Source organism: Macaca nemestrina, chromosome 20 (genome assembly GCF_043159975.1).
Source record: "Macaca nemestrina isolate mMacNem1 chromosome 20, mMacNem.hap1, whole genome shotgun sequence".
Classification (NCBI taxonomy): Eukaryota; Metazoa; Chordata; class Mammalia; order Primates; family Cercopithecidae; genus Macaca; species Macaca nemestrina.
The window spans coordinates 42,851,499-42,877,266 of NC_092144.1; the positions used below are offsets into that span (position 1 = coordinate 42,851,499).

Sequence of the window (25,768 nt, forward strand, 5' to 3'; positions counted from 1 at the left end):
ACCTTTCTCCAGCTTTAAGAAGAGCTGCCAAGATAAATGATTCAAAGACTCCAGCTCATGCTGAAAATATATGGACTGCTTAAAGCCTATTCTGAATCAGGCAACACTGGGGAGAGACGCACTGGCCCCATCCTCACCGGACGGGTCATCCTGGCTGCTAAGCCCCAGACCCACCTGGGCACGTGGACACTCTGTAGTCTTTTCACCTGTGGGATGATGACACTTGTCCAGCTTCAAGCAGCACCAGGTGCCCGTGCCATCCCCAAGCCTCTGCGATCTCTCAGCACAGGGTGGCCGAGAGTCCCACAGTCACATGCTGGCCTAGCAGGAGTGCAGGGTCCCCTGTTTGCACAGTGCATCCAGGAGGAACTTCAGTCCCCAGCCCTGAAGCTGGGACCCCTTTTGCAAGAGCGGCATGCTTTCAGCCACGGCTGCTCACCACCCAGAGGGGAGGGCCCAGCAGGCATCAGGACCCTGCACCAAGGGTGGCGAGGCCTTTCTGTCACCTCTGCCGATAGGGTCCCAGGACCACGGCTTTCTGATGTGCCTCCCACCGTCCAGCCCATGCACCTGTCTCCATAGCCATCAGCAGGCCCCACGAAGGGCATCTAGTCCCTCTTCTCTTGCTCAGATGGACAGTGAGAAAGTAAAACAGCATCAGCAAAGCCCAGCTAGGCTCTGACTCAACCAGTCACCCAGGCATTGGCTGTGCGGGTGACTAGACCGCCAGGGACCTCCAGCAATCAACTGCGGTCACCTCGGGCTGGAGAGGTAGCTACGGTGCACTTCACCCCAGCCAGGATGCCCAGGAGGGCCACCTGTGCCACAGTGCTGCTTCTGAAGGTTGTGACATGGAAAGAGCTCTATCCCCAGGTGCAGACATGGAGGTCAACAACCACAACTCACCAACGAAGGGACCCCAAGTGCTGTCACAGGTGCATCCACAAGGCTTGCGGTACACTCATGGAGGGTGGCCCCAAGGGAACAGTGCGGGATGGCTGGGGGTGAGGAGGGACGCAGACTCATGGACCCTGGGGCGCTGCCTCCACAAAACTGGCTTTTCTAACAAGATAATGGAATTCACATGAAGGCAGCTGGTTGGTTCTGTGGGCAGCGGTGACAATGACCCCAGACGCATCTCTCGCTGTCCCCCTGCCAAGTTCCTGCAGGTGCAGGAGCCCAGCCCAAGCCTGAGGGCTGTCACTGACATGGGACAGAGCCTGTGCCCACCAGCAGCCTGGCTCCTGGGCATCCAGGCCTGTTCAAAACCTGTAACATGGCAGCCAGCGGAAATCCACAGCCAGAGGGAGCTGCGAGAGGACGGTGGCTGAGTGGGTGGGGCTAGGCCAGTTTCCCTCCTGCTCAGCCACCCCCAAGACGCTTTCTCACCCTACTCTGGGGCAGCTGAAGGAAGAGGCAGCTGTGGCCAGGCCCATGGCTCACCCCTGGACAGCTGCCAGAGGAAGCACGAAGACTCACACTGCCCATCCTCCACGCCACAGACAGAGGGTCCAAACCCTCAGCCTGAACCAGAAAGGCAGAGGATGGCCTAGTGTGGGAGGTTCTTGAGGAGGCAAACTCAGCTTCACAACCCTAGGACACAGAGCCTGCTGCTGGAGTATCCAACATGGGTGGGGAGGAGCCCCCACTTTGGTTTTATCATAAATTACCTCCAGGCTTCAAGAGCAGACGTGCCTGCCGGCAGGTATGGAGAGAGCCCTTCCTGAATGAAACCCTTCATGACATCCATAGAATTCAGAGCTGGGAGGGGAAAAACTCACAGTCCGGAATAATTACTCCCGCAGGGAGCGTCTTTCGCAGAAGCAGGTGATAAGTCTGGATGAGGATTTTCTAAAAACCGGCACCAAACCTCGCAGCATAATCACTACTGTCTGCCTGTTCTGGGAGCCAAACCTAAACAACCGCTCCGGCGGGCCGCTCCTCACTAGATGCGCCCAGGACTTGGAGCCACGCCTTCCCACCGGCAGAACCAGACAGGACACAGCCCCTCCCAGGTGGGCGTCTGGTCTGCCTGCCCAGCTCCACACCCTCTTATCTACCACGGGCTCCTTCCGTCATGGAAGAACAGGAAAGGCTCCTTTAGCGTGGGGGACCAGCTCCAGAGGCCTGAAGGCACCCACAGGAGTGAAGCTGGCCAGGCAGCGGCATGCAAAACAGAAAAAAAAGTCTTTTTCTTCCCCGCAGCTCTCCTATTTTTCTTGAAATACATGACCCTTCCGACTCTTTTTTTTCTCTTTCAGTAGAGATGCTGGTATGAGAAGTCTTTCTCATTTATGAAAGAACCGACAGCATGAAAGCCATGAAAAGAGTCGGCTTCAGTGCCAGGGGAGGTGACGGGATGGTGGGGCCTGTGGTGTGCACCCTGAACGAAGGCTACGTAGCAACCACCATGATGCTGCTCTGCGGAAATTCCAGCCCACGGTTACCAGCTACTCTGATTTTGCAGGAAAAGCAAAAAAAAAAAAAAAAAAAAAAAAAAAATCTGATTTTTCAAATTTGGTTGACTTAAATGAACCAAAACAAAGTTTTAAAATACCCATTGCCTGGGCCAAACAGAAACTGCCTTGTGTACTGGATGTGGCCCAGAGGCCACCAGTATATAAACTCTGGCCTTTGTCTTGCTAGAAAATTCTTCCTGGAGAATGAGAGGTGGAGACCCCCAAGGTTTCCCCATACTCCCCAACCAAGACCCTGATGGGACAGAGGCCCCCAGAGGCTGCAGTCCACTCTCACAGGGGTCTCAGGGGAATACAGACAGCAAATGGGGGTGTGGCCAAAGCCAACTCCAGGCAGCAGGCCCATTGTAGAGAAGCACCTTCCACATCCATCAAGGTGACTCGGTACTGCCTGGACCACCCGGTGCAACTCATAGCCCCCTCCTCAGCTCCTCTGGGGTCGCTCATCTGGCACAGTGAACCTATAAGCAACCTAAACCGTTCCTCCCCCTTTCTTCTGGGCCTGAGCAATTTCGGCAGAGCCCCGCATGGTTGGTGGGGTCGATCAGACAGCTCTTGGCCAGCTGTGCAGAAGGAGCCAGAGAGGTCTCCTGGGTGAAAAATGAGAGGAAACCTAAAAAAAGCCACCAGCCCATGTTTTCTCAGGATCCGTGAGGACAGCTCACCGGAGCAGCCTGTGCCAAAACAGGAAGGGACCAAGTCACAAAATGCACCCACGAAAACAGTGGCAGAGTGAGTGTGCGGGGTCACAGCAGGAGAACGGAAGACGGGCCTGAGTTTCTCACTGCTGCACAAGTGGACAACATAAGAGGAAGCTAACAGCCTCAGAGCACATCCAGGAGACCTAGTACATGAGGAGGAGGAATTTCAAAGATGACCCTGAGATGCAGAAAGCTTTCACTGTTCAGATGAAAGAAGTCGGTCATAGACGATCACAGGTGCTCACAGGGACCACCCTAGGCCAATGTGCATGGCTCCGATCCCAGCGGGTACCACGTTACCTTCTGAAACTGACAAGGAAGCCACAGAGAATCCGGGGAATGAAATCTGTCCAGGGTGACATGATCAATAATTATATCACAGGTCTCAGGTAGCATGACCCAAGGGGATAAATGCTTGCCTCTGGGAGAGTGACTAGGAAGGTAACAGGAAGCAGAGCGTGTGATGCCCCCGCTTGGGTGCAAGAGTGGCCACTGCCACTCCGCTGTGTACAGACCAGACTTGCTGGTGGCCAAGCTGCCTCTGCCTCTGCAGACCTGTCAGTGCACCACGTGGTCTGTGTTAGGTGTGACTGCTTCTTCTTGACTTTTCATCAGCCTAGGTCAGAACACAGCCGAAGTGAACTTTACGGCCTGAGTTGCTCAGCCCTCCAGACCCCCCGTGACGCCTATGGCTAAAGAACTTGGAGGCTAAGCAAGCCCCGGTGCGTGCCCCTTCCCAAGGAGCCTGCCTTCTCCTGGTCCTCCCAGCCAGCTGGCGGGATTCTGAGCCCTGAAGTGCAGCCCCTGCCCAGAAAGGCAGTGAGACAGATCCTCAGGAAATACTGTCACTTCCAAGAATCAAGAATCCTATAAGCATCCAGGGCAAGAAAATGAAAAGTTCCCTAGAAAGAAGGAGGAATATGATTTGCTAAAGATCTCTGGCAACAAAGGAGGGAATGGTTTTACGGAACAAAGAATCAATACCCACTGAAGCCACCACTCACACAGGAGACAACAAAAGAACTCTCCAGCAAGCGAGGCACTCAAAGTACTTAATCGAAACTTAAAGCACTCACATGAGGAAAGGGAAAACATGGTACAAAACTGGGGTCCACACTGGATTGACTGAGGCAGTGCTCACTAAATAACTGTTGGTAAAATGATGGTAAAACAACGCAAATGTTTAAAATAAAGGAAAAATAAGTTATATAATAAAAAACTAGAAGGCAGGGGAAACGGGGATTATAAAGTAAAACTGAGGCAGGAGGCGGGACTTGACTCTGGAGGCAGGGCTTGGACACCAGACCAAATGGAGAACTAGCTAAAACAGGTCCCAGGTAAAAGCAGCTTTCCATCAGACACGCCCACCAGTGCGCCTTGTCAGTTTACCATTGTCATGGCAACACCAGGGAGTTACCGCCCCTTTCCATAGCAATGACTCAATGAACCAAAAGTTACTATCCCTTCCCTAGAAATGTCTGCATAAACTGCCCCTTACTCTGCATGTAATTAAAGGTGGGTATAAATATGACTGCAAAACTGCCCTGAGCTGCTGCTCTCAGCACACTGCCTGTTGGTAGCCCTGCTCTGCGGGTAGGCATGGAGCTGTCACACTGCCTGAACTGTAACACCGCTGCTTTAATAAAGCTGTTTCTTTCTACCCTACTACTGGCTCCCTCACCCTTAAATTCTTTCCCAGGTGAAGCCAAGAATCCTCGTGGGATAAGCCCCACTTTAGGGCTTGTCTGCCTTGCATCAAAACTATGCTAAGTTTCTAATTTTTTAATATGGTTTACCTTTTTAACATAAGTAGAAAACAGAAATACAGGTCTTTTGTTCTTGATTTAAAGGTGATTCTACATTTAACATGGCATACATATAAAAGAGAGCAAAGGAAATTTCACCAACCTTCCAAAGATAGAAAAAAAATTTTAAAGCCACAAAGAAAAAAACAGAAACCAGAAAACACAAAATAAGGCTGTAGAAAAGAGAACAGACGCTGATTATCACTGTGAATTCAAACAGCTCTCCTAACATGGGGAGGCTCTCTATTTGAACAATGAGTACGTTGCACCTTATAAACAACCTATTTTAAAAAGTTAAAAATACAGGGATAAGCAAAGATGTGCCAGGAAAATGTAACAACAACAACAAAAATAGCAACAGCAATGTCAGGTAAAGCCAAATTCAAGACATAGATCAAACAGGTTAAAAGGGGTTTCTTGAAAGCTACAAAAAGGCAAAATATATAATAATGACATAACAATCATCAACTTTTATGCCTCAAACAATTTATCATGGAAATGAACAAGACAAAATCTATCATGACTCACAAAGAATTATAAAACCATCTCTCTAAATCTTAGAGCAAATACACAAAAATAGGGGAGGGGGCAGAGGACTGGAATTAGATAATAAATCTGATTCATGTATACCAAAGTATATATTCCAAAGATAAAAGCTAACACTTTCCAGTATTCCATAAAATACTGACCAAAATATTTTTAAACAGGCCACGAAGAAAAACTTCGAAATTAAAAACCGAAAAGATTCACACCAGCGGCATTCTCACTAAGGCAGTATTCAAAAATAAACTAGCCAAAATCTATTTATTACTAAAGAGGAAAACATAAAAAATAAACTAAGATTCAACTGAACAAGTTACAAGATAGATGCGTCAAAACAAGGTTCAGGAAGAGAGGAGAGAGGAATTAATAATAAAACTGGAAATCAATAAGTTTGACCAACAGTAGAACTGAAAAATAAATTTAAGGGCTGATTTTATGAAAAGGCCAATAAAGAAGATAAAACTCTAGCAATTCTAATCCATAGAGAAAAAACACGAGTTACATTAGGAATGAGAAAGAAAAAACAGCTACAGATATGGAGGAGATATTTTAAACACATAAGATTTTAAAAACATAAAAGAGAATAAAATTGGTTACCTGGTTACAATTTAAAATCTTTGATGAAAACAAAGACTTTATGGGAAAACATACTTACTGACTCTAAAAGTGATGAATTTGGACTAAAACAATCCCATAGGAAAATCTGAAAAGTTACCAAAGAAATCTTCCCCAGAGAAACAACAGGGTCTGAGATTCAAAGGACTTCATACCTTCAAGAACACAAACAGCCAAGCCCTGTGCTTTCTAAGTTGTTTCAGAAAACAGAAAAACATGGGGGTGCTTCCCAAAACATGATCTCAAAAACCTTGGTCTCAAAATATGGCTAAGAGAGTTATAGCAAAAAAAAAAAAAAAAAAAAAAAAAAAAAGAACTTATAGCTCAATTTCCTATTTTGAGCCTGTATAAAATGCTAGTGAAAAAATAACAACAATGGCCAGGCACAGTGGCTCAGGCCTATCATCCCGACACTTTGGGAGGCCAGGGCAGGAGGATCGCTTGAGTCTGGAGTTGGAGAGGCAATATAACGAGATCCCAAGTCCACAGAAAAATAAAAAATTAGCCAGGCATGGTGGCGCGTGTTTCTAGTCCCAGCTACTCTGGAGGCTGAGGGGGGAGGGTCACTCGAGACTGGGAGGTTGAGGCTGCAGTGAGCTGTGATTACACCACTGCCTTCCAGCCTGGGCAATAAAGCGAGACACTGTCAAAAGAAAAAACAAAGCAACAAGCACCATAAGGATGCTTAGTGGATGTGTCCATCTGCTCCGTGAGCTATGCATACAGGCATGCCTCATCTTACTGTGCCTTGCTTTGTTTTTTGTTTGTTTGTTTGTTTTTTTAAGAAATTGAAGGTTTGTGGTAACCCTGCATTGGGCAAGTCTACTGGTGCCATTTTTCCAACAGCATGTGTTCACTTTGTGTGTGTCAGCATTTTTTAGCAATAAAGTCTTTTTAAATCATGGCATGTACATTGATTTTCTGAGACATAATGTTATTGCACCCTTAAGAAACTACAGTATACTGCAAAAATAACTTTTATATGCACTAGGAAACACAAAAATTTCCAATATTTGCTGATTGCAGTAGTCTGGAACCAAAATATCTCTGAGGTATACCTGTATATCAATTTGTCGAATCCTCCTAATCCTCCTATGAAGTGCTATTATTTTTTTTCCAGTTGAGGAAACTGAGGTAGTGTTATCAATGTGCCCAAGCTGGTAATCAGCAAAGCTGGGACCCGAACCGGGACCATGCTCCACCCACGCTACTATACTGCCTCCTATGTCAGCTTCTTAAAGTCCTGATGTGCCACAATAAAGTAGCGTGTGTGCTGGGATGCCTCACTGGCTCTGCGCCAGGACGTCTGGTCATATAATTCATCTAAGGTGCACCCAGCACCCAATCTTGGTTTCTAATACCATTCTCCAATAAAAGGAACCAGGCTCTTTGGCGAAATGGTTAATTCTGGGGTTGGAGCAGGGAACAGACCAGATGAGCCTGCAGTGCCAGAAAGGGAGTGCTCCAAAAGCAGAATGATGGGGTGCATCAGAAAGACACAAAGCCCAAAGCTGAAAGGATTTGAACACCACAGAATACTGGATTATAAAGTATAAAATAAATATCCATGGGTCTATACAAGTTTAAAAAAAAAAAAAAAAAAAAAGGCCAGGCGCAGTGGCTCACACATGTAATCCCAGCACCTTGGGAAGCTGAGGCGGGAGGATCACTTGAGGGCAACAGTTTGAGACCAGCCTGGTCAACATGGCGAAATCCTGTCTCTTCTAAAAATACAAAAACTAGCCGGGCATGGTGGTGGGCACCTGTAACTCCAGCTACTTGAGCGGCTGAGGCAGAAGAATCACTTGAACCCAGGAGGTGGAGGTCGCAATGAGCTGAGATTGCACCACTGCACTCCAGCCTCGGTGATGGAGCAAGACTCTGTCTCAAAAAAAGAAAAAAAGAAAGAAAGTACAATGTCAAGTTTTAAAAAAAGGTTGAACAAATAAATAAATGAGGGAGAAGAGACAAATGTGTACAGAAGGATCACAAATAGCAGAACTATAATTCCCATGCCTTAAGTGTGGGCGCCACACAGTGACTGCTTTCCAAGAGTGCAGAAGAGCGGGTAGGGGAGTGACTTTACGGTGGAGAAACCTGACAAGCACTACCTTAGCCAGGTGATCAAGGTCAGCATCATCAGGGACAAGTCATGCTGATGTGACGTGATGACAATGGCACTTCTGTGCTCTCCTTCCCAGTAACCCGTAACTCCTGTCTCGCTGAAAGAAAAACTAAAATTGAAAGGCATTCTTCAAAGTACCTAGCCATACTCCTCGAAAGTGTCAAGGTCGGCCGGGCGCGGTGGCTCAAGCCTGTAATCCCAGCACTTTGGGAGGCCGAGACGGGCGGATCACGAGGTCAGGAGTTCGAGACCATCCTGGCTAACACGGTGAAACCCCGTCTCTACTAAAAAATACAAAAAACTAGCCGGGCGAGGTGGTGGGCGCCTGTAGTCCCGGCTACTCGGGAGGCTGAGGCAGGAGAATGGCGTAAAAACCCGGGAGGCGGAGCTTGCAGTGAGCTGAGATCCGGCCACTGCACTCCACCCTGGGCGACATAGCGAGACTCCGTCTCAAAAAAAAAAAAAAAAAAGTGTCAAGGTCATCAAAACCAGGCAATTCTAAGAAACTGTCATAGCCCAGAGGAGGCTAAGGAGATGTGACAATGGAACATGATGTGGTCTCCTGGATGGGATCCTGGAACAGGAGGAGGGCATTAGGTAAAAGCTAAGGCCACTGGAATAAAGCATGGACTTAAGATAATAATTATGTATCAGTAATGTGCATCCGTGGTAACAAATGTTCCAAAGTAATGTTAATAACTTCACTAATAAATTATAGGGAAAATGGGTGCCAGGTACATGGAACTCTCTAATGTACCTGTAACTTTTCTGTAATCCAAAACTATCCTAAAATAAAAAGTTTACTGATTAAACACACACGTGGAAAAGGCCAAGGGAGATGCCAAAAAGGCAGCTGATAAAATTTGACATCCTTTCCTGATAAAATCTAGTAAGCTAGGAAGACAATGCTACTTCCTTAAACTCGTGATAAATCTTTATCTGAAATCAACAGTCAACATCAGGTTTTGGGGTTTTTTTTCTCTTTTCTTAGAGACGGAGTCTCACTCTGTCGCCCAGCTGGGAGTGCAGTGGTGTGATCATAGCTCACTGCCGCCTTGACCTCCTGGGCTCAAGCGATCCTTCTGCCTCAGCCTTCCAAGTAGCTGGGACTACAGGGGTGCATCACCACACTCAGCTAATTAAAAACCTTTTTTTTTCTTTTTGTAGAGGCAGAGGTCTCCTATGTTGCCCAGGCTGGTCTTGAACTCCTGGCCTCAAGCAATCCTCCTCCCAAAGTGCTGGGACTACAGGCATGAGTGTGTAATTCCCAGGCCTGGCAATATCAGGTTTAATGGTGAAACACTAGAGGCAAATCCATAAAGATGTCCACAGGCTGCACGGTTCCTCATGATTCGTAATAGGATTCTCCAGGAGCAATGCGCCCAGTATTTGAAAAGACAATGCTATTTATGTTAGTTTTGCCCCCAAATCTCTAGTCCTTCATCAACCAGGCTACACATTTGCAGAAAGCTCTTCTCTCTGGTTCTCTGTCCAGCTTTCTGGCTGGACACCAAGTTGGTTTTCTCCACGTGCCCATTCCTCAGTTACTCTTAGAGGCAAAATGAGCTATCCCTGCTTTTAGCCACAGGGTCCCACAGCCTCTCCCCGCACTGAGAGCCCCAGTTTCATTCTTGGATCCCTGGCTCTGTCGAATCTCTGGTGGAGAGACTCTCCACACTCGCCTGCTCCCCGGCTCCCTCCCTCATGCCAGGTGGTGTAGACAGAGCAGAATGGGCGGGCACACAGGACCTGCCCTATCAGCATGAGGTAGTTCTGGATTAAGGAATTCTCCACCCAAGACAGCCCCGGTTCTCAGGAAGGGCTCAGCTCAAATGCCCCGAGGCACAGCCGGACAGGGTGCAGGACTCAGGGGCTGCCCTTCTAGGGCGTGGACACACAGATGGTGTTTCCTGACTGCTCTCATGATAGGCTGGGGCCCGTCTCCAACAGCCAAGCAAGTGCAAACTTACTACAAGCCACCTGAGGCAAAGAGGGCCTTTCTCCAGCCCAGACCTGAGTCTGAAGGGGCCCTCTTCTCTGAACGGGCTGTGCTCTCAGTGTTCTCACCCATTAACACAGCCACCAGACAAAGGATGTGTCTGCTCGGCGGGTGCAGGGTCCTGCCCACGGACACACAGCTAGCCCCCAGGGCCCATCACATCCATTCTTACCTGGGGGCTCAGGTCTCAGAGGCCGCCTGGACGCAGACTTGTTCTAAACAGTCCTCAAAACTGCAGCACCCTTTGTGGGGGTGGCTAAATGGATGGTGGTCTCAATGATGCCCACATTTGCCCAGGCTGAGAGCAGATTAGGTCAGACTGTGCCTGGATGACGCAGACTGCATCTCCAGGACCTCCTGGAGGAAGACGGGGACCTCCTAGTGACTTCCTCTCCAGTGAAACCTGGGTCCTCTGCATGCATCGTGAGGGGCCCCAGCACTGGTCAGAGACACACAAGGTGTCTCACCATCCACCCAGAGTGCCCGGCAACACAGCCCCATGTAGCCCCAGATGGGAGGGGGACCATGTGGGCACAGGCATCCGAGAGACAGTTCTTCAGAGGTCACTGTGTACAGGAGGGACTCAGATGCAAAGCAGAGGGTGCCAGGCTGGGCATGGTGGCTTATGTCTATAATCCCAGCACTATGGGAAACCAAGGCAGGAAGAAGGCTTGAACTCTGGAGTTCTAGACCAGCCTAGGCAAGAAGGCAAAACTCTGTCTCTACAAAAAGTAAAAAATTAGCTGGGCATGGTAGTGAGTAACTGTGGTGCCAGCTATATGGGGGGCTGAGGCAGGAGGATCACTTCAGTCTGGGAGGCAGAGATTGCAGCAAGCAGAGATCGCCCCGGAGGGGCGGCCTGTCTGTGGCCCCACGTCCCCCACAGCCCTGAGCACTGAGGGCTGGCAGGGATGAAGGGGGGCTGTCCACAGACTCTCCCACCTCCTGGCTGTCCTTACTGGAGTGAAAGCTTCTAGTCTTATTTATTTATTTATTTATTTTTGAGATGGAGTCTTGCTCTGTCACCCAGGCTGGAGTGCAGTGGTGTGATCTCAGCTCACTACAACCTCCAACTCCCAGGTTCAAGCGATTCTCCTGCCTCAGCCTCCAGAGTAGCTGGGACTACAGGTGCGTGCCACCAAGCCTGGCTAATTTTTGGTATTTTTAGTAGAGATGGGGTTTCACCATGTTAGCCAGGATGGTCTCGATCTCCTGATCCTGTGATCCGCCTGTCTCGGCCTCCCAAAGTGCTGGGATTACAGGCATGAGCCACTGAGCCCAGCCAGTTTCTAGTCTTAAGAAAAAATAACATTAAAAAAAGAGAAAAAAATCTGTCCTGTTTAACAATAATGCAGTAAGGGTTTTGCAACCTGCTCTCAGGCTGGATTCACGGAGAGCTCCAGCCCCGCCCCAGCACCCTCGGCTTGGGTGGCTGTGTGTGGGGGGAAGGGGCGGGTGTGTATGTGGTATGTCGATGGGTGTGGTATATACCATGTATGTGATGTATGTGGTGGGTGGCATGTATATGGTGTGTAGTGTATGTATGGAATGGTGGATACATGTTGTGTGGTGTGTAGTATATGTGGTATGTATGATATGGTGTGTATGGCTGTGGTGCATGTGTGTGGTGTGTATGTGTATGGCTGTGATGTGTGTGGTGTGTAGGTGCATGTGGCATGAGATGTGTGGTGTGTAGGTGTGTGTGGCATGTGATGTATGGTGTGTGTGGTGTGTACGGCATGTTATACATATGCAGTATGTGATATATGTGTGGTGTGTGTATGGCATGTGGTGTGTGTGGTATGTGGGGGTTGTGTGTGGAGGTGTGTGTGTGATGTATATGGTGCATGATGTGTGTGTGGTGTGGGGTGTGTGTGGTATGTGGAACGAGTGTGGTGTGTGTGTGGTGTGTATGGTGTGGGTGGTGTGTATGTGTGTGTGTGGCGTGTGTTGTGTTGTGTGTGGTATGTGGCATGTGTGGTGTGTATGTCGTGTGTATGGTGGGGGTGTGTGGTGTGTGGCGTGTGTGGTATGTGGCATGTGTGGTATGTGCTATGCAGTATGTGTGTTGTGTGAGGTATATGTAGTGTGTATGGTATGTGTGGGGGTGTGGGAGGTGTGTGTGATATACTGCATGTGTAGTGTGAGGTGTGTGTATGTGGTGTGCGGGAGTGTGGGTGGTGTGTATGGCGTGTGTGGCATGTATGTGGTGTGTGTGGTGTGTATGGCGTGGTGTGGTGTGTGCGTGGTGTGTGTGTGTGGAGTGGGGGCCATGTGCATGGATTATGTGTGGTGTATGTGGCATGTATGGGGTGTGTGGTATGTCTTGTGTGTGTGTGGTGTAGGGGTATATGTGGTGTGTGTGTGTGTGTGGTGTATGTGGTGTGTTGGTGTAGGGGTATATGTGGTATGTGTGTGTGGTATATGTGGTGTGTTGGTGTAGGGGTATATGTGGTGTGTGTGTGTGGTGTGTGGGGTATGTGTGTGGTGTATGTGGCTTGTATGGGATGTGTGGTATTGTGTGTGTGGCATGTATGGTGTGGTGTGTGTGTATGTGGTGTGTGGTGTGTGTGATGTGTATGGTGTGGTGTGTGGTGTGTATGGTGTGGTGTGTGTGTTGTGTATGTGGTGTGTATGGTGTGTATGATGTGTGTGTATGTGGTGTGTGGTGTGTGTGAAGTGTATGGTGTGGTGTGTGTGTTGTATATGTGGTGTGTGGTGTGTATGGTGTGGCATGTGTGTCACGTATGTGGTATGCACAGGATGTGTGGTGGTGTGTGTGTGGTGTGTATGGTGTGTGTTGTGTACGTGGTGTGTGAAGTGTGGTATGTGTGTTGTGTATGTGGTGTGTAGTGTGTGTGGTGTGGGGGCGTGTGTGGTGTATGTGGCGTGCACGGGACTTGGTGTTGTGTGCGGTATGTATTGTGTGGTGTGCGTGTCGTGTATGTGATGTGTGGAGTGTGTGGTGTGGGGGGCATGTATGTGGTGCATGTGGCATGCACGCAATGTGTGGTGTGGTGTGTATTGTGTGGTGTTGTGTACGTGGTGTGTGGTGTGAGGGGCATGTGTGTGGTGTATGTGGTGAGCATGGGATGTGTGGTGCTATGTGTATGGTGTGTATGGTGTGGTGTGTGTGTCATCTACGTGGTGTATGGTGTGTGTGGTGTGGGAGGCGTGTGTGTGGTGTATGCGGCATGCACAGATTGTGTGATGTGGCATGTGTGGTGTGTATGGTGTGTTATGTGTGTCGTGTATGGTGTGGTTGTGTGTCGTGTATGTGGTGTGGGGGGGCACGTGTGTGGTGTATGTGGCGGGCACGGAATGTGTGGTGTTGTATATGTGTACGTGGTAGGTACGGTGTGGTGTGTGTGTGGTGTGTGTGGTGTGTGTGTGGCATCTGGGGCATGTGCCTGGTTGGGGGAGACCCTCAGGCCGTGTCCCCTCTCCCCAGCCCATTTGCACTTGAGTGCGCTGGGCACACAGAATCACAACTCGCTTCATCTGGCCAAAGAGTAAGACAAGCACCAAGGCCTTGAATGAGAAGGAGCACAGCTGGGCAAGTCCTTCACTCACAAGGGACTGACGGGGACAGGAGGTTGCTATTGAGGGCTGTCGTCTGTGGCAGGAGCACCCAGAAAAGCCCAGATCTGTGGAGGAGGGTCTCCAGTGGGTCCTGGCCTGGGAGGGGGACGCCACCACACGGTCCCTGTCACACCACACAGATCTTCTCCGTTTCCCATGATTCTCACGACGCCCCCAGAAACGAAAGGACCCCAAATGGCCCATTCACAGCTCGGAGAGAAAGAGCATAATTTCAATCAAGGCCCCAGGCTGTCAGACACATCGAGTTTTTAAATCTCCTTGTGGTAAATGTGAGCTGGGGCTCGCTTACGCAGCCAATGGAGCATGCTCTAAATTAGCGTTTGCAGGTAATGGATCCGGCCGCCAGCCCCACGCCAGCTGGCTACAAGCTGGTTACGCCACTAACATGAAATAATAGGAGGCGGAAAAATGGACGGCCTGATTGGGCCTGCTGTTAGAGCCGGATTTACCCAACACAGACGTCTGATTGGTTTAACACAATTTACTACACCTCAAGTGCGGAAAATGATTTTCATTCCTCTGAACCCTCAACTCCCAGGCGCCGCACGAGGGAGGAGTCTTCATAAATGCCATCCGCTCACTTTTTTTTTTTTTTTTAACATGCCTTCAAGATTTGATAACAAATCATAGATAATAAAACAAAAAGAGATGAGGCTTAGAATGGGGGTCCAGACCAGCATCTTGTGAGTCCTGGGGTGGGTGGTGTGTCCACGCTGGAGAAAACCAGCCCTGACTCCTGCCCTGAGTCCTGAACTGCAGAGCTCCCTGCCTTCTTGCCCAGCATCCCTGTGCAGGGCTGAGGCCCGCCAGGCCCCCAGCAGGTCTTAGGGACGCCCACCTTGCTCACAGGGTGCTATCAACACATATAAAAGAGCGGCTGGCTTCCTCTGAACCCAGTGAGTCAGCGATTCACACAGCAGTGTAGCCGCCCCCCAGCCTTCCCTGGTAGCAGTTGAGCCTGTGTTCAAAGAGGCACACCCCTGGGTAACCAAAAACACGGACATTAGGAGAGATTTTTATTCCCTGACTAGTTAAGAAAAGAATTCTTAAGCTCCCAGTGACACAGAAGGTGGCAGAAAAATCACTTAAAACCTTTTCTTCTCTTTTCCCTTCCATCGAACCCACCCACACATGCTTCCCAACACCCACAATGGGTCAGACACTGTGCAGATAAATGAGACGTGGTCCCCAAGAAGTCGCCTCCAGGCTCTCCATGACAAGGACCACAAAACTGGGTCACACAGTGAAATCCTGCCCTGGAGAGGGAGCTCGAGGCGGAAGAAGTGTCAGCCCACCCCCCGGCCGCAGATGTCCCCAGGGGCTTCAGCTGCCTCCTCAAATCTGGCCAGGGATACTCCATGATGTGACACTTGCCCCAGACACCCATCTTCCCACCATCTTCAGACGGGGTGACCCCTCTCTCCCCACTTGGTCCCCTCAGGAACAGCCTCCATCTCTCGTTCTTGCTGTCTCAGTTCCCGTTCCCACACCACTGCTCTAAGCTCTCAGGGGCCCACAGATCAGATAGCTTCCCTGGTGGGCACTGTTTCCCCTCTGTATATCCTGTGGTCAGCAGCAGGTGGGCGCCCATGGCAGGTGCACAGCATGGGCAGCAGGTACATATGCTGACCCGATGCCACTCAGCACCCTGTGGGAGTGTGTGTCGTGTGTGGTGTGTGTGGTGTGTATGTGGTGTGTGGTGGGGGGGCATGTGTGTGGTGTATGTGGCGTGCACACGATGTGTGGTGTGTATTGTGTGGTGTTGTATAAGTGGTGTGTGGTGGGGAGCATGTGTGTGGTATATGTGGCGTGCACACAATGTGTGGTGTGGTGTGTATTGTGTGGTATTGTATATGTGTACATGGTAGGTATGGTGCGGTGTGTGTGTTGTGTGTGTGGTGTGTGTGGTGTGTGTGTGGCTCCTGGGGCATGTGCCTGGTTGGAAGAGAGCCTCAGGCCGCATCCCCTCTCCCCATCCCATCCGCACTCGAGGTGCGCTGGGCACACAGAATCACAACTCGCTACATCTGGCCAAAGAGTAAGAAAACCACTAAGGCCTTGAATGAGAAGGAGCACAGCTGGGCAAGTCCTTCCCTCACAAGGGACTGACAGGGACAGGAGGTTGCTATTGAGGGCTGTCGCCTGTGGCAGGAGCGCCCAGGAAAGCCCAGACCTGTGGAGAAGGGTCTCCAGTGGGTCCTGGCTTGGGAGGGCACGCCACCACAGGGTCCCCGTCACACCACACAGATCTTCTCCCTTTCTCATGATTCTCACAACGCCCCAGAAACGAAAGGGCCCCAAATGGCCCATTCATAGCTCGGAGCTCCTGGCTCCTGGCTGAGCTTCCCGGTGCACTCGGCTGTGGCCTCTGGCTTCGAGTTCATCTCTCCAAAAGCCACCCTGGTCCACACACGATGCGGCAGCAAGGCCAACCCGGGGTCTTGGGATGGGGGTGGAGCAAAGGTGGAGCAGTTTGTAGACCGGGGTGACATCTCCCCAGAGCTCAGGTTCACAACACCCTGCTTCCAACAGCAGCCAACTGCAACATGGATCTATGTGGATCCTGACTTGAACAAACCAACGCTAAAAAGAGTTTAGGATCAATACGGACTAGATATTCATGACATTAAGGAGTTACGGTTCATTTGTTATAATGCATGTGATATTGGCCTGGTGGTTATGTAAAAGTAAAAAAAAGTTCTCATCAACTGAAATACCTACTGAGGTATTTACAGGTGCCATGACATGATGTCTGGGATTTGGCTTTAAAATGCCAAAAATGATGGGGACAAAAACCTGATGGGGACTTCGGGGTTCACTCTACTTTTCTATTATTTTGGATATTGAAATTTCCTGTTTAAAAAAAAAAAAAAAAAGGCCTCCATTACCTGGAAGGCATGAGGGCTAAGGAGCGGGGGGTATTCCAGGGCCCCTGGCCCCTGAATCAAAGCTGGTACCGCCCTGTCCCCAGGCTGGGCAGGGGCGGGCTCTGGGACACTGTGGGGAGGGAGGCTCAGGGCCCCTCCCAGGAGCCACCTTGGGAGCAGGACTGACTGCAGTACAGAGCTCAGGCGGCCAGCATGCGGAGGACCGCAGGGCTCCACACTGGGCCCAGCTATTCCTGCCCCAGTTTCTCGGTTATTTTTATTTGAAGCATCAGCTATGGGTCACTATGATTCAACTCAAGCTGGGACAGGTTTCCGGGGCAGTGCTAGTCTGAGGGACCCGCTGTCTAGCCCACCTCACTGGAGGAGCCCCCAACACACTTCCCATCCCAGATCCTTGGAGCGGGCAGGGGGTCCTGGGAATGCCGGGCACAGACGCCACACTGTAGCAGACCATGCAGACACAAGTGCTGGGAGAGCTCTGCGAGCCCTTCCCAGCCTCCCTGGCTGACAGAGCTGGGCTTCTGATCAATGTGTGTTGCATGCCTCCTCCCAGGATGCCAAGCACCCGGGCAAGGCCATTTTAACCTCCTCCAGGCGGGGTAAGGAGAGAAGCACAGGAGCTGACTGCTCAGAACTCCTTCCAAGGTGAGACCTTAAAAAGACACCCACCCCCCAAGCACAGCCACAGCGAACAGAAGCGTTCAAGCAGCTCACTGTGGGCCCCATCCGACCTCAGCCCTGCACCCCACTGATGGCAGGCAGGCCACGAGGGTTGGGAGGGTGATATGGAGCCAGCACCCGCAGGGCCGGGGCCCTGAACAGAGCAGGCCCTGAAGACATCTGGGGCGGACTTGGGCCCTGCAAGGGGGGTAAGGGACACCAGAAATCAAGCTCTCACAAGGATAGGCAGGGAAGGAAAGCCCGGTGTGGGGACAGGGGGATGGCAGCCTCTTCAGTGTCACTTCCCCAGTTTCCAGATGATACCAACACTGGTGGGAGGTCTCCTGCCCCAGGACATGGGTGGGAAGGGAACCACTGAGGCAGTTAAGAGTCTGATCCAAAGGTTTCCTTGTACCACAGGTGGCAGCACACTGACCTTTGGGTCCTGGAGTGGGGCTGACCTGGCCAGGCCACACCTGCCACGGCTGGGCAGCCGCAGGAAGCTCCCCGGGTGGCACCAGCTCGCTGCAGGCCTAACAGGAGCGGAAGGCCAATGGAGCTCTCCAGACCTCTTTATGGGCCATTTAACCATCCCTCGACCCAGTCGCCCGAACACAGCAGACATAATGGCAGTGTTCACACATAAAAATGGCAAGCTGTTTTACTGGCAGCTTTCAGAGTCATAAGAGCAGCAATTTGGTAAAGTTTCCTGCAAATGGCAGAAACAAAGTCCGAGAGTAGAATGGTGGGGCACTAAACCACCCTGAAAAGTCATTGAAGACCATTACATCAAACACTCTGCCAAGAGCCAGGAAGCGGGGAGCAGTCAGAAGAAAAATAATCTTTGCCCGTGATCCTGAAGCCCTGTTCATAATCCCCACTCAAGGTGTGTGTGCCTCTGCGGCGTTTCATCTGTTACTCACTCAGGGAACATAAATTACTGTTTTTTACCTTTTAATTCTACCCGGAGAAACAGGGTGGCTTACCTTTCCAACTCATATTCTTTCATTCCCACCTTTACAGCCTTCATTACCTGGAGGACAGATATTAAGCAAAGACATTTGTATTAAGCAGATCAGTAACACAGCGTGATAAATAACATACAGCACTTCTTCAAAAGCACCTCTTCTTTAAAAAAGAAAAAAAGAATGATAAGTGCATGCAGTGGTACAGACATGTGACAAATTAGAACTTTTTAAAAGCTCCAAAATCCCATACAGTTTATTTAAACTGCCATGAAGCACTTCCATTTGGAAGCCGATAAATGCCAAGCCCCGAGTTACAGCTCAGAGGCCACCAGCAGCCTGAGGACAGTGAGGAATCAACCACGAGGTGCTTGGTGAATACTTAATGCTACAAAAGCTATGCCGATCACTAAAAGGCCTCCTTTGTTTAACTTTCATAAAACACAGACAGCATTAACTCGTACAAGAGAGCAGGCTGCCCATCAATTACCCTTGTCTGTTTCCTAACACAAAATCCCAACATTCCTGAGCAGACCCCGGGCCATCCTCATCTTTCAAGACATGTGTTGCCTTATTTGGTCTCATTCCTCCAGTAAACTGGGAAGATTTGGAAGAGAACCACATGAAGAAGTTTTCAGAAAATGGATGATGGTAATAAGTGTGTTTGAACCATAGTTAAGGACAAAAGATTCTTTAAAATGAGCTGAGAACTGCTGCGATATCAGGAAGGAGCACTCTACCCTCCCAGAGTTGGAACTTTTTGTTGGAGAATTTCCTGAGGATTAGTGTCCATGACTGCCATGATGGGCAGGTGCCCTAAGCTGAGCAATTGGGGCAGGGCCTCTCCTGTCCCTGCCCTGTGCCCACCAGGGAACAGAAAAGAGAACCATCATCGTGTAAAACTTCCTACCTCTCGTGTGGCCCTCGGGGATTAGAGCCCACCTGGAAACCCTTCATCCTCACGCAGTTCTCTCGCCACACAGCAACACCACTTTCCCCACTCAACTGGAGCCGGTGTCTGACTTACCTCACGGTGGGCCTCGCTGGAGATTTTATTGGTGTAGCGCAGAACCTCCAGCTCCATGTCTGTCTTAAACACTCGGCTTCAGAGACAGAAGAACAAAGCAGCAAGTCAGTGACTTTCAGGAGGCACTGGCCAGACCCCTCCAGGGAGACCTCAGGGCCTGTCACACCCTGCACAGCCCGGAAGGGGTGCTGTGCAAGGCCGGAGTGGGGCCACCAAGACCCAGGAGTGACAAGCTCTATGGAACAGTCTAGTAGAACACCTCTAGCGGGGAGCAGAGCTGCTGCCCGCCTTCCTAACACCAGCCGGCGGGCAGGCTGTTTCCAGGGATAAGATCTGGAAGCTGCTGTGGCGGGGGGAAGAAGCCCAGTTGCTGCAGCCTGTCACAGGCTGCCTCCCTCAGCCTCAGTTTCCCCATGCATGGAAGGGGGATGAAATCCACATGGCATGGCTGTTGGGCCATAATCCTAAGCCTGCCACCTCTCAGGGCTCTGTCCTGTTGGCTGAAGAGGCCTCGTTTCCTCCCCATCCCCACCCACCTGCCCATGGGTGGGTGACAGGGTCTGGTGAGGGGACTGAAGCCATTCCAGCTTTGTGTGTGCCGGTACAGATGTGAAAACAGCTGGGCCACAGACACAGGCAGGAGACCAGGAGCAGAGGAGAAGAGGGAGGCAGCCACAGATGAGTGGGTGGTCTATGTGGGCAGGGAAGTCACAATCAGGGGACCCTGCTGTCCCTTCCCAGCTGGGCTGTGCCTCCTGCAACTGGACTCCTGGGGCTCCCAGGTCCTCCCAACAAACTTGTGTTAATTTGCCCAAATGTGGTTACGTTTCTGGTGGTTGCAATCAATCTCACCCGCAAGTAAGAGCCACAGAGAGGAGCCAAAGAAGTATTCGCTTTCTACCTCCACTCATTTCAAACCACCCTGGGTCCGCGGGCACTGAAAGGGCAGCCGTGCTGTGGCATTCAGAGCACCGGCCTGGGAGAAAAGCCCTGGGCTCCAGCTCAGCTCCACCCCTTCCCAGCGTGTGGCCGAGATCCCTACTCTGTGCCTTGGTGTCCCCATCTGAAAAACAGAGATATGAACATTGTTTTCCTCGTAGGTCTGCGGTGAGAACTGAGTTGGCATTTTTTTTTTTTTTTTTTTTTTTTTTTTTGAGACGGAGTCTCGCTGTGTCTCCCAGGCTGGAGTGCAGTGGCGCGCTGCAAGCTCCGCCCCCTGGGTTCACGCCATTCTCCCGACTCAGCCTCCCAAGTAGCTGGGACTACAGGCGCCCGCTACCACGCCCGGCTAATTTTTTTGTATTTTTATTTTTTTTTTATTTATTTATTTATTTTTTTTTGAGACGGAGTCTTGCTCTGTAGCCCGGGCTGGAGTGCAGTGGCCGGATCTCAGCTCACTGCAAGCTCCGCCTCCCGGGTTTAGGCCATTCTCCTGCCTCAGCCTCCGGAGTAGCTGGGACTACAGGCGCCCGCCACCTCGCCCGGCTAGTTTTTTGTATTTTTAGTAGAGACGGGGTTTCACGGTGTTAGCCAGGATAGTCTCGATCTCCTGACCTCGTGATCCGCCCGTCTCGGCCTCCCAAAGTGCTGGGATTACAGGCTTGAGCCACCACGCCCGGCCTTTTTTGTATTTTTAGTAGAGACAGGGTTTCACCGTGTTAGCCAGGATAGTCTCGATCTCCTGACCTCGTGATCCACCCGCCTCGGCCTCCCAAAGTGCTGGGATTACAGGCTTGAGCCACCGCGCCCGGCCTGAGTTGGCATTTTTAAAGCACTAAGGACAGTGCCTGGCACACAGTAAGTGCCATGTACACTTGTTCCAGAAACCAAGCGAAATGCAAAGCCTGCAGACACCACCTCATCCACACTTCCCACCCCAAAGCCAGGCGAGATGCTCTGATGTCCTTAGGTAGGACACCCTGATTCTCATCAAAGCATTTCTCCCCAGTATTCATGACAGGCCCATGAACCTAGAGAAATCTCAGCAGGCAAACACAGCCTCCCTTCATTTTAAATTGCCATTTACTGGGGACTTGCCCCATGCTGGGTCCTGTAAGTTGCAGTGGACGCTGGGTACACTGCCCAACTCATCCCCTGAGGCCACACCCCTCTACTGGTCTCCTTGATTCAATGGAGGGAGCCAAGACTCAGCTCCCTCGCTTCAACTGGGGACATCTCTGGGGACCACTCCAGCACCAAAGCTCCCCATGGGAGCAGCCGAGATGCCCTCGTGACGGCATTGCAGCCCAAGCCTGCTCCCTCCCTCTGACACACACGCTGATCCCGAGAGCACTCCTCAATACGCTTCCTGCCCACTCGGCACAGAGACTCAGCTTCCCATGGAAGCCAACCTAGAACAGGTACTACTTTCCCATTTCACAGATAGTGACACTGAGACTTAGCTGAGACGATGTCAAAGGGCGTGTGCCCCACTCTGTTACACTCACCCCCTTTTTGTTGCATTCCATGCAAAAATAACAGAACTCTACATTCAGACAAACTACTAATCGAATACAGAAGGAAACTAGTCATTTTCAGACATTCAAAAACTCAGAAACGGGGGAAGTACTTAAGGATGTACTCCAGCAGAGACAGAAGGGTAGAAGGGTGGGGAGACGGAGAAAGCACAAGCCAATAAAGAGAAGGAGGTGATATAATGGGATATTTTAAAAAACTGGAGTCAATCCAAAAGTATAATTAGACGCTGGACAGCAAGCCTAGAAAGCAATCAGTAGAAATTAGAACTCCAAGTATGTGGCTCTGAGAAAAACATCCACAAAAAGAATGGCATGGATTCCTTTCTGCAGATAAAATCAATAGGAAGCTTAAAGCTCTTAGTGATATGGTGAAGAAGATATGCTGCTTCTCTCAATAAGACAGAAGAAAGGCAAATTAAAACTCTAGGAACAACAAAACAAAACAGATGTATGTATGAAGGCTGCATTTATTCACATGGTACCAAAGTAACAACAGGCAGATTACTCTCCAGGTCAAGGGGTTGTAACCCAGTGATCAGTCTTAGCATCACTGATTGTGCGTCAACTAAGTATAATTTGTGTCTGAACGTAGTGCAGTAAGAAATACACATCACCTGGGATGTATTCCGGCAAATGTTTTAAACTTCCATGGCTTTAGATCTAACTTCCAGTTTGCAAGAAATATGGGGATAGAGGAACAAGCTAACCGCCACCACAAGGGAACAACCATACAAATCCAGAATTGGGATGCCGTGGTACAACTGGCCCAGCCTTTCAGTATCTGGGGGAAAAACCATCAGGACACCCAAGTAAGAGATAGAAACTATACTGGCCACATCTGGGATGTCTTATGGACAACTGGAGGAATTCCTATTTACGTGAACTTTCTAACTTTCAACAATGCATGTATATATGTTGCTTTTGTTCTAATAAAAAAAAAATAAAAATGTTTTTTCTAATAAAAAAAGAAAATCATTCTTTAAACAGAGAATAAAGTAAAATATGGAGTGATTTTGTACAACTGATGGTTATATAAGAAAAATAGTCTAGGCCAGGCGCGGTGGCTCATGCCTGTAATCCCAGCACTTTGGGAGGCTGAGGTGGCCGGATCACGAGGTCAGGAGATCAAGACCATCCTGGCTAACACGATGAAACCTCATCTCTACTTAAAATACAAAAAATTAGCCGGGCATGGTGGTAGGCGCCTGTAGTCCCAGCTACTCGGGAAACTGAGGCAGGAGAATGGCATGAATTCGGGAGGCAGAGCTTGCAGTGAGCCAAGATCGCACCACTGCACTCCAGCCCAGGCGACAGAGTGAGACTCCGTCTCAAAAAAAAAAAAAAAAAAAGGAAAAGAAAAACAGTCTATATGCTCTTGACGCTAGGAGCCTCCTCTTGAGGGAGGTCCTGAGCTTGTGACATCCAACCTAGAGAGAAGGCACTCCCGCCCCGATACATTCCTTAGCTCTGCATAGACCACAGTCATAGTGATCATAGAAACACAGTTTTATGGCTGCTTTTTTCTGTTGTTATTTTTTGGGTTTTTTTTTTACCTTTTAGAGTTAATGTCTCCCCCGAAAACAGGTAAGATTTACTGGTCACATAAATGCAATGGAAATATTACAAACCCTAACAAGGAAACACAACAGAAGTTGGGAGGTGAAGACGGGCTGGAGAAAAAACGTGTAGAGAGAGCAGGGCCCCATCTGTGCAGCCTCAGCTCACCCAGGGCAAAGGCAAGATAGGGTGGAAAGTTCACAGAGCAAGAACTAAAGGAGGCCCAAGTGTATGACAAGAAGGCAAAAGGAACCCGTGGAAGAACCAGCAATAAACATACGATGAAAAGCTGGGTGGGGGTGACAGAAATGGCCCAAAGAATTGGCTCTGGGGAGGGCTGGTGTGGAGAGAAATGGGCTGGCAGGAGTCACTGGTTTCAAGATAACATAGCTTTCCTGTACTGATTTTGTACTAGTGGCTTTTTAAACCAAGGGTACACACTGCTTTGATAGCACTTTAAAAACCTTAATGAGGTGCTGTCCATAATGGTAAATGTCCATTCATTCATTTCACATCACTAATAAGTAAGTGTCAGCTAGATGTACCAGGCACTGGTGATGGAGTGGAGTGAAAGGGCCATGTCCTCCCCTAATGGAGTGCAGAGGCCACGGAGAGAGGGATACAGTGCGAGTAAACACATAATGATGGAGTGGAAGGAGGGCTGCTAAGAGCAGGAGCCGGGGTTCCACGTGAGGGAATGATGGGAGAGGCATGAGCCCTTTTGGTTTGGGGCTGGTCACCCGGTGAGGGAGGTCTATAATACTGAGATCTGGAGAATGGAGGTGGGCAACCCGGCTGAGTCCCTCTGAGCAAGGCAGAGAGTTCCCAGTGCACCCCCTGGCCAGCTCCTTTCCCTTTACTAAAGATGAGCTACCTGCACCAAAGCTCCCAAATGCCCACCCATCACCCTCACAAAGGGATCAACTCAAACACCCTCAAGATCAGCAAAGCCGGGGTGTCTGAGGACGCAGATCAGTACCCGCGCCTCTGCTGGGAGCAAAGCCGGGGTGTCTGAGGACGCAGACCAGCACCCGCGCCTCTGCTGGGAGCAAAGCCGGGGTGTCTGAGGACGCAGACCAGCACCCGCGCCTCTGCTGGGAGCAAAGCCGGGGTGTCTGAGGATGCAGACCAGCACCTGCGCCTCTGCTGGGAGCAAAGCCGGGGTGTCTGAGGATGCAGACCAGCACCCATCACTCTGTTGGGAGCAAAGCTGGGGTGTCTGAGGACGCAGACCAGCACTCGCTCCTCTGTAGAAGGGCACCTCTCCTGCATTTCCTCTTCCTCCTCCTCGGCCTGGCCAGGAGCCCACCTGAGCTGGCCTCCATTGAGGCAGCCCAGACAGAGGCCCCGAGGCAGGCAGGCGAGGATGATGGGAAGGCAAGAGGCCCGGTGGCTCTCCGACTCCCATCAGAGGCAGCAAGCCCTTGGGAACTTCACAGGAGCAGCCCACGCCAGCCAGCCGCTGACTCACACGGTCTCCACGATGCCACGCAGCTGGGATAGCCAGTCATCTGTCACTGGGAAATGAGGTGGGCACCCTGCGGCGCAACGACACCTTTCCAAGACCACAGAACCTTCTGGGGAAGGTGGAAAAAACAAACCCACAAGCCCAGGGAGACTTTCTCAAATGAACGCCCTTTCTCTCTGGCAGAGGCAGCCCTGAAGCCTGAAAGTGTGCGGTTAATCATCATGAAGGTGCCTCTGACGCCGCCCTATGGCGGGTGCAGTCTCATTACCTGGGACCCGGCACTTGCTCCTGTCCCCAGAGGGTGAGAGCTCAGAGCCACGGGCAGGCAGCAGCTCAGGCTTCTGAGCAAGAACCCACTCGCAGTCCCTCGGGTGTCATTCCCACTGCCACCCTCTATGACGCCAGCCCGGGGATCCCGCTGTCAGGGAGCAGGTCTCTCTTCTCTCAAATGCAGCGATGATCACTGGGTGACAGCATGGGTGAGGGCCAGGACCTCCCGCCCTTCAACCCCTTACTTTCTCCTGGAGCTGCCCTCTGCCTCCATTCTGCTTAGATCCCTGGCCCTTCTCTATGGCCACCACTCTTGCCAGTGCTGTAGACTCCTCGGTCCTGTGCCCGTCCATCCGCACGGGCTCAGCCTGTGCCTGCTCCAGGAACACTGAGCACTGCCAGGGGAAGTCAAGCACTGGCGATGGCCAAGCAAGGCCTAGTCACCTCAGCGAGACCCCAGCTCTGCCGTGAGCTGCAGAGGAACTTGCAGGAGGGCTACTCTCAACTTCCCGCACCTTCCAAAGATTTCTACCCCCAACTTCTGCCCCCAGCGGGAGCCACCGTGGATGAATGAATTCCACTCCTACT

General features: G+C 50.6%; 1 protein-coding gene across 2 annotated transcripts in view; it reads right to left on the reverse strand.

Moving 5' to 3' along the window:
• The window catches only part of LOC105495583 (peptidase D), a 137,450-nt gene that overhangs the window by 59,184 nt on the left and 52,498 nt on the right, over positions 1 to 25,768 (reverse strand). For both annotated transcript variants that reach the window (XM_011765312.2, XM_011765311.3), the window contains exons 8-9: positions 19,409 to 19,484; positions 18,403 to 18,449 (exon numbers count right to left, since the gene is read on the reverse strand). In XM_011765312.2, the coding sequence (XP_011763614.2) occupies positions 18,403 to 18,449; positions 19,409 to 19,484 (123 nt within the window). The remainder of the gene's footprint in view (positions 1 to 18,402; positions 18,450 to 19,408; positions 19,485 to 25,768) is intronic.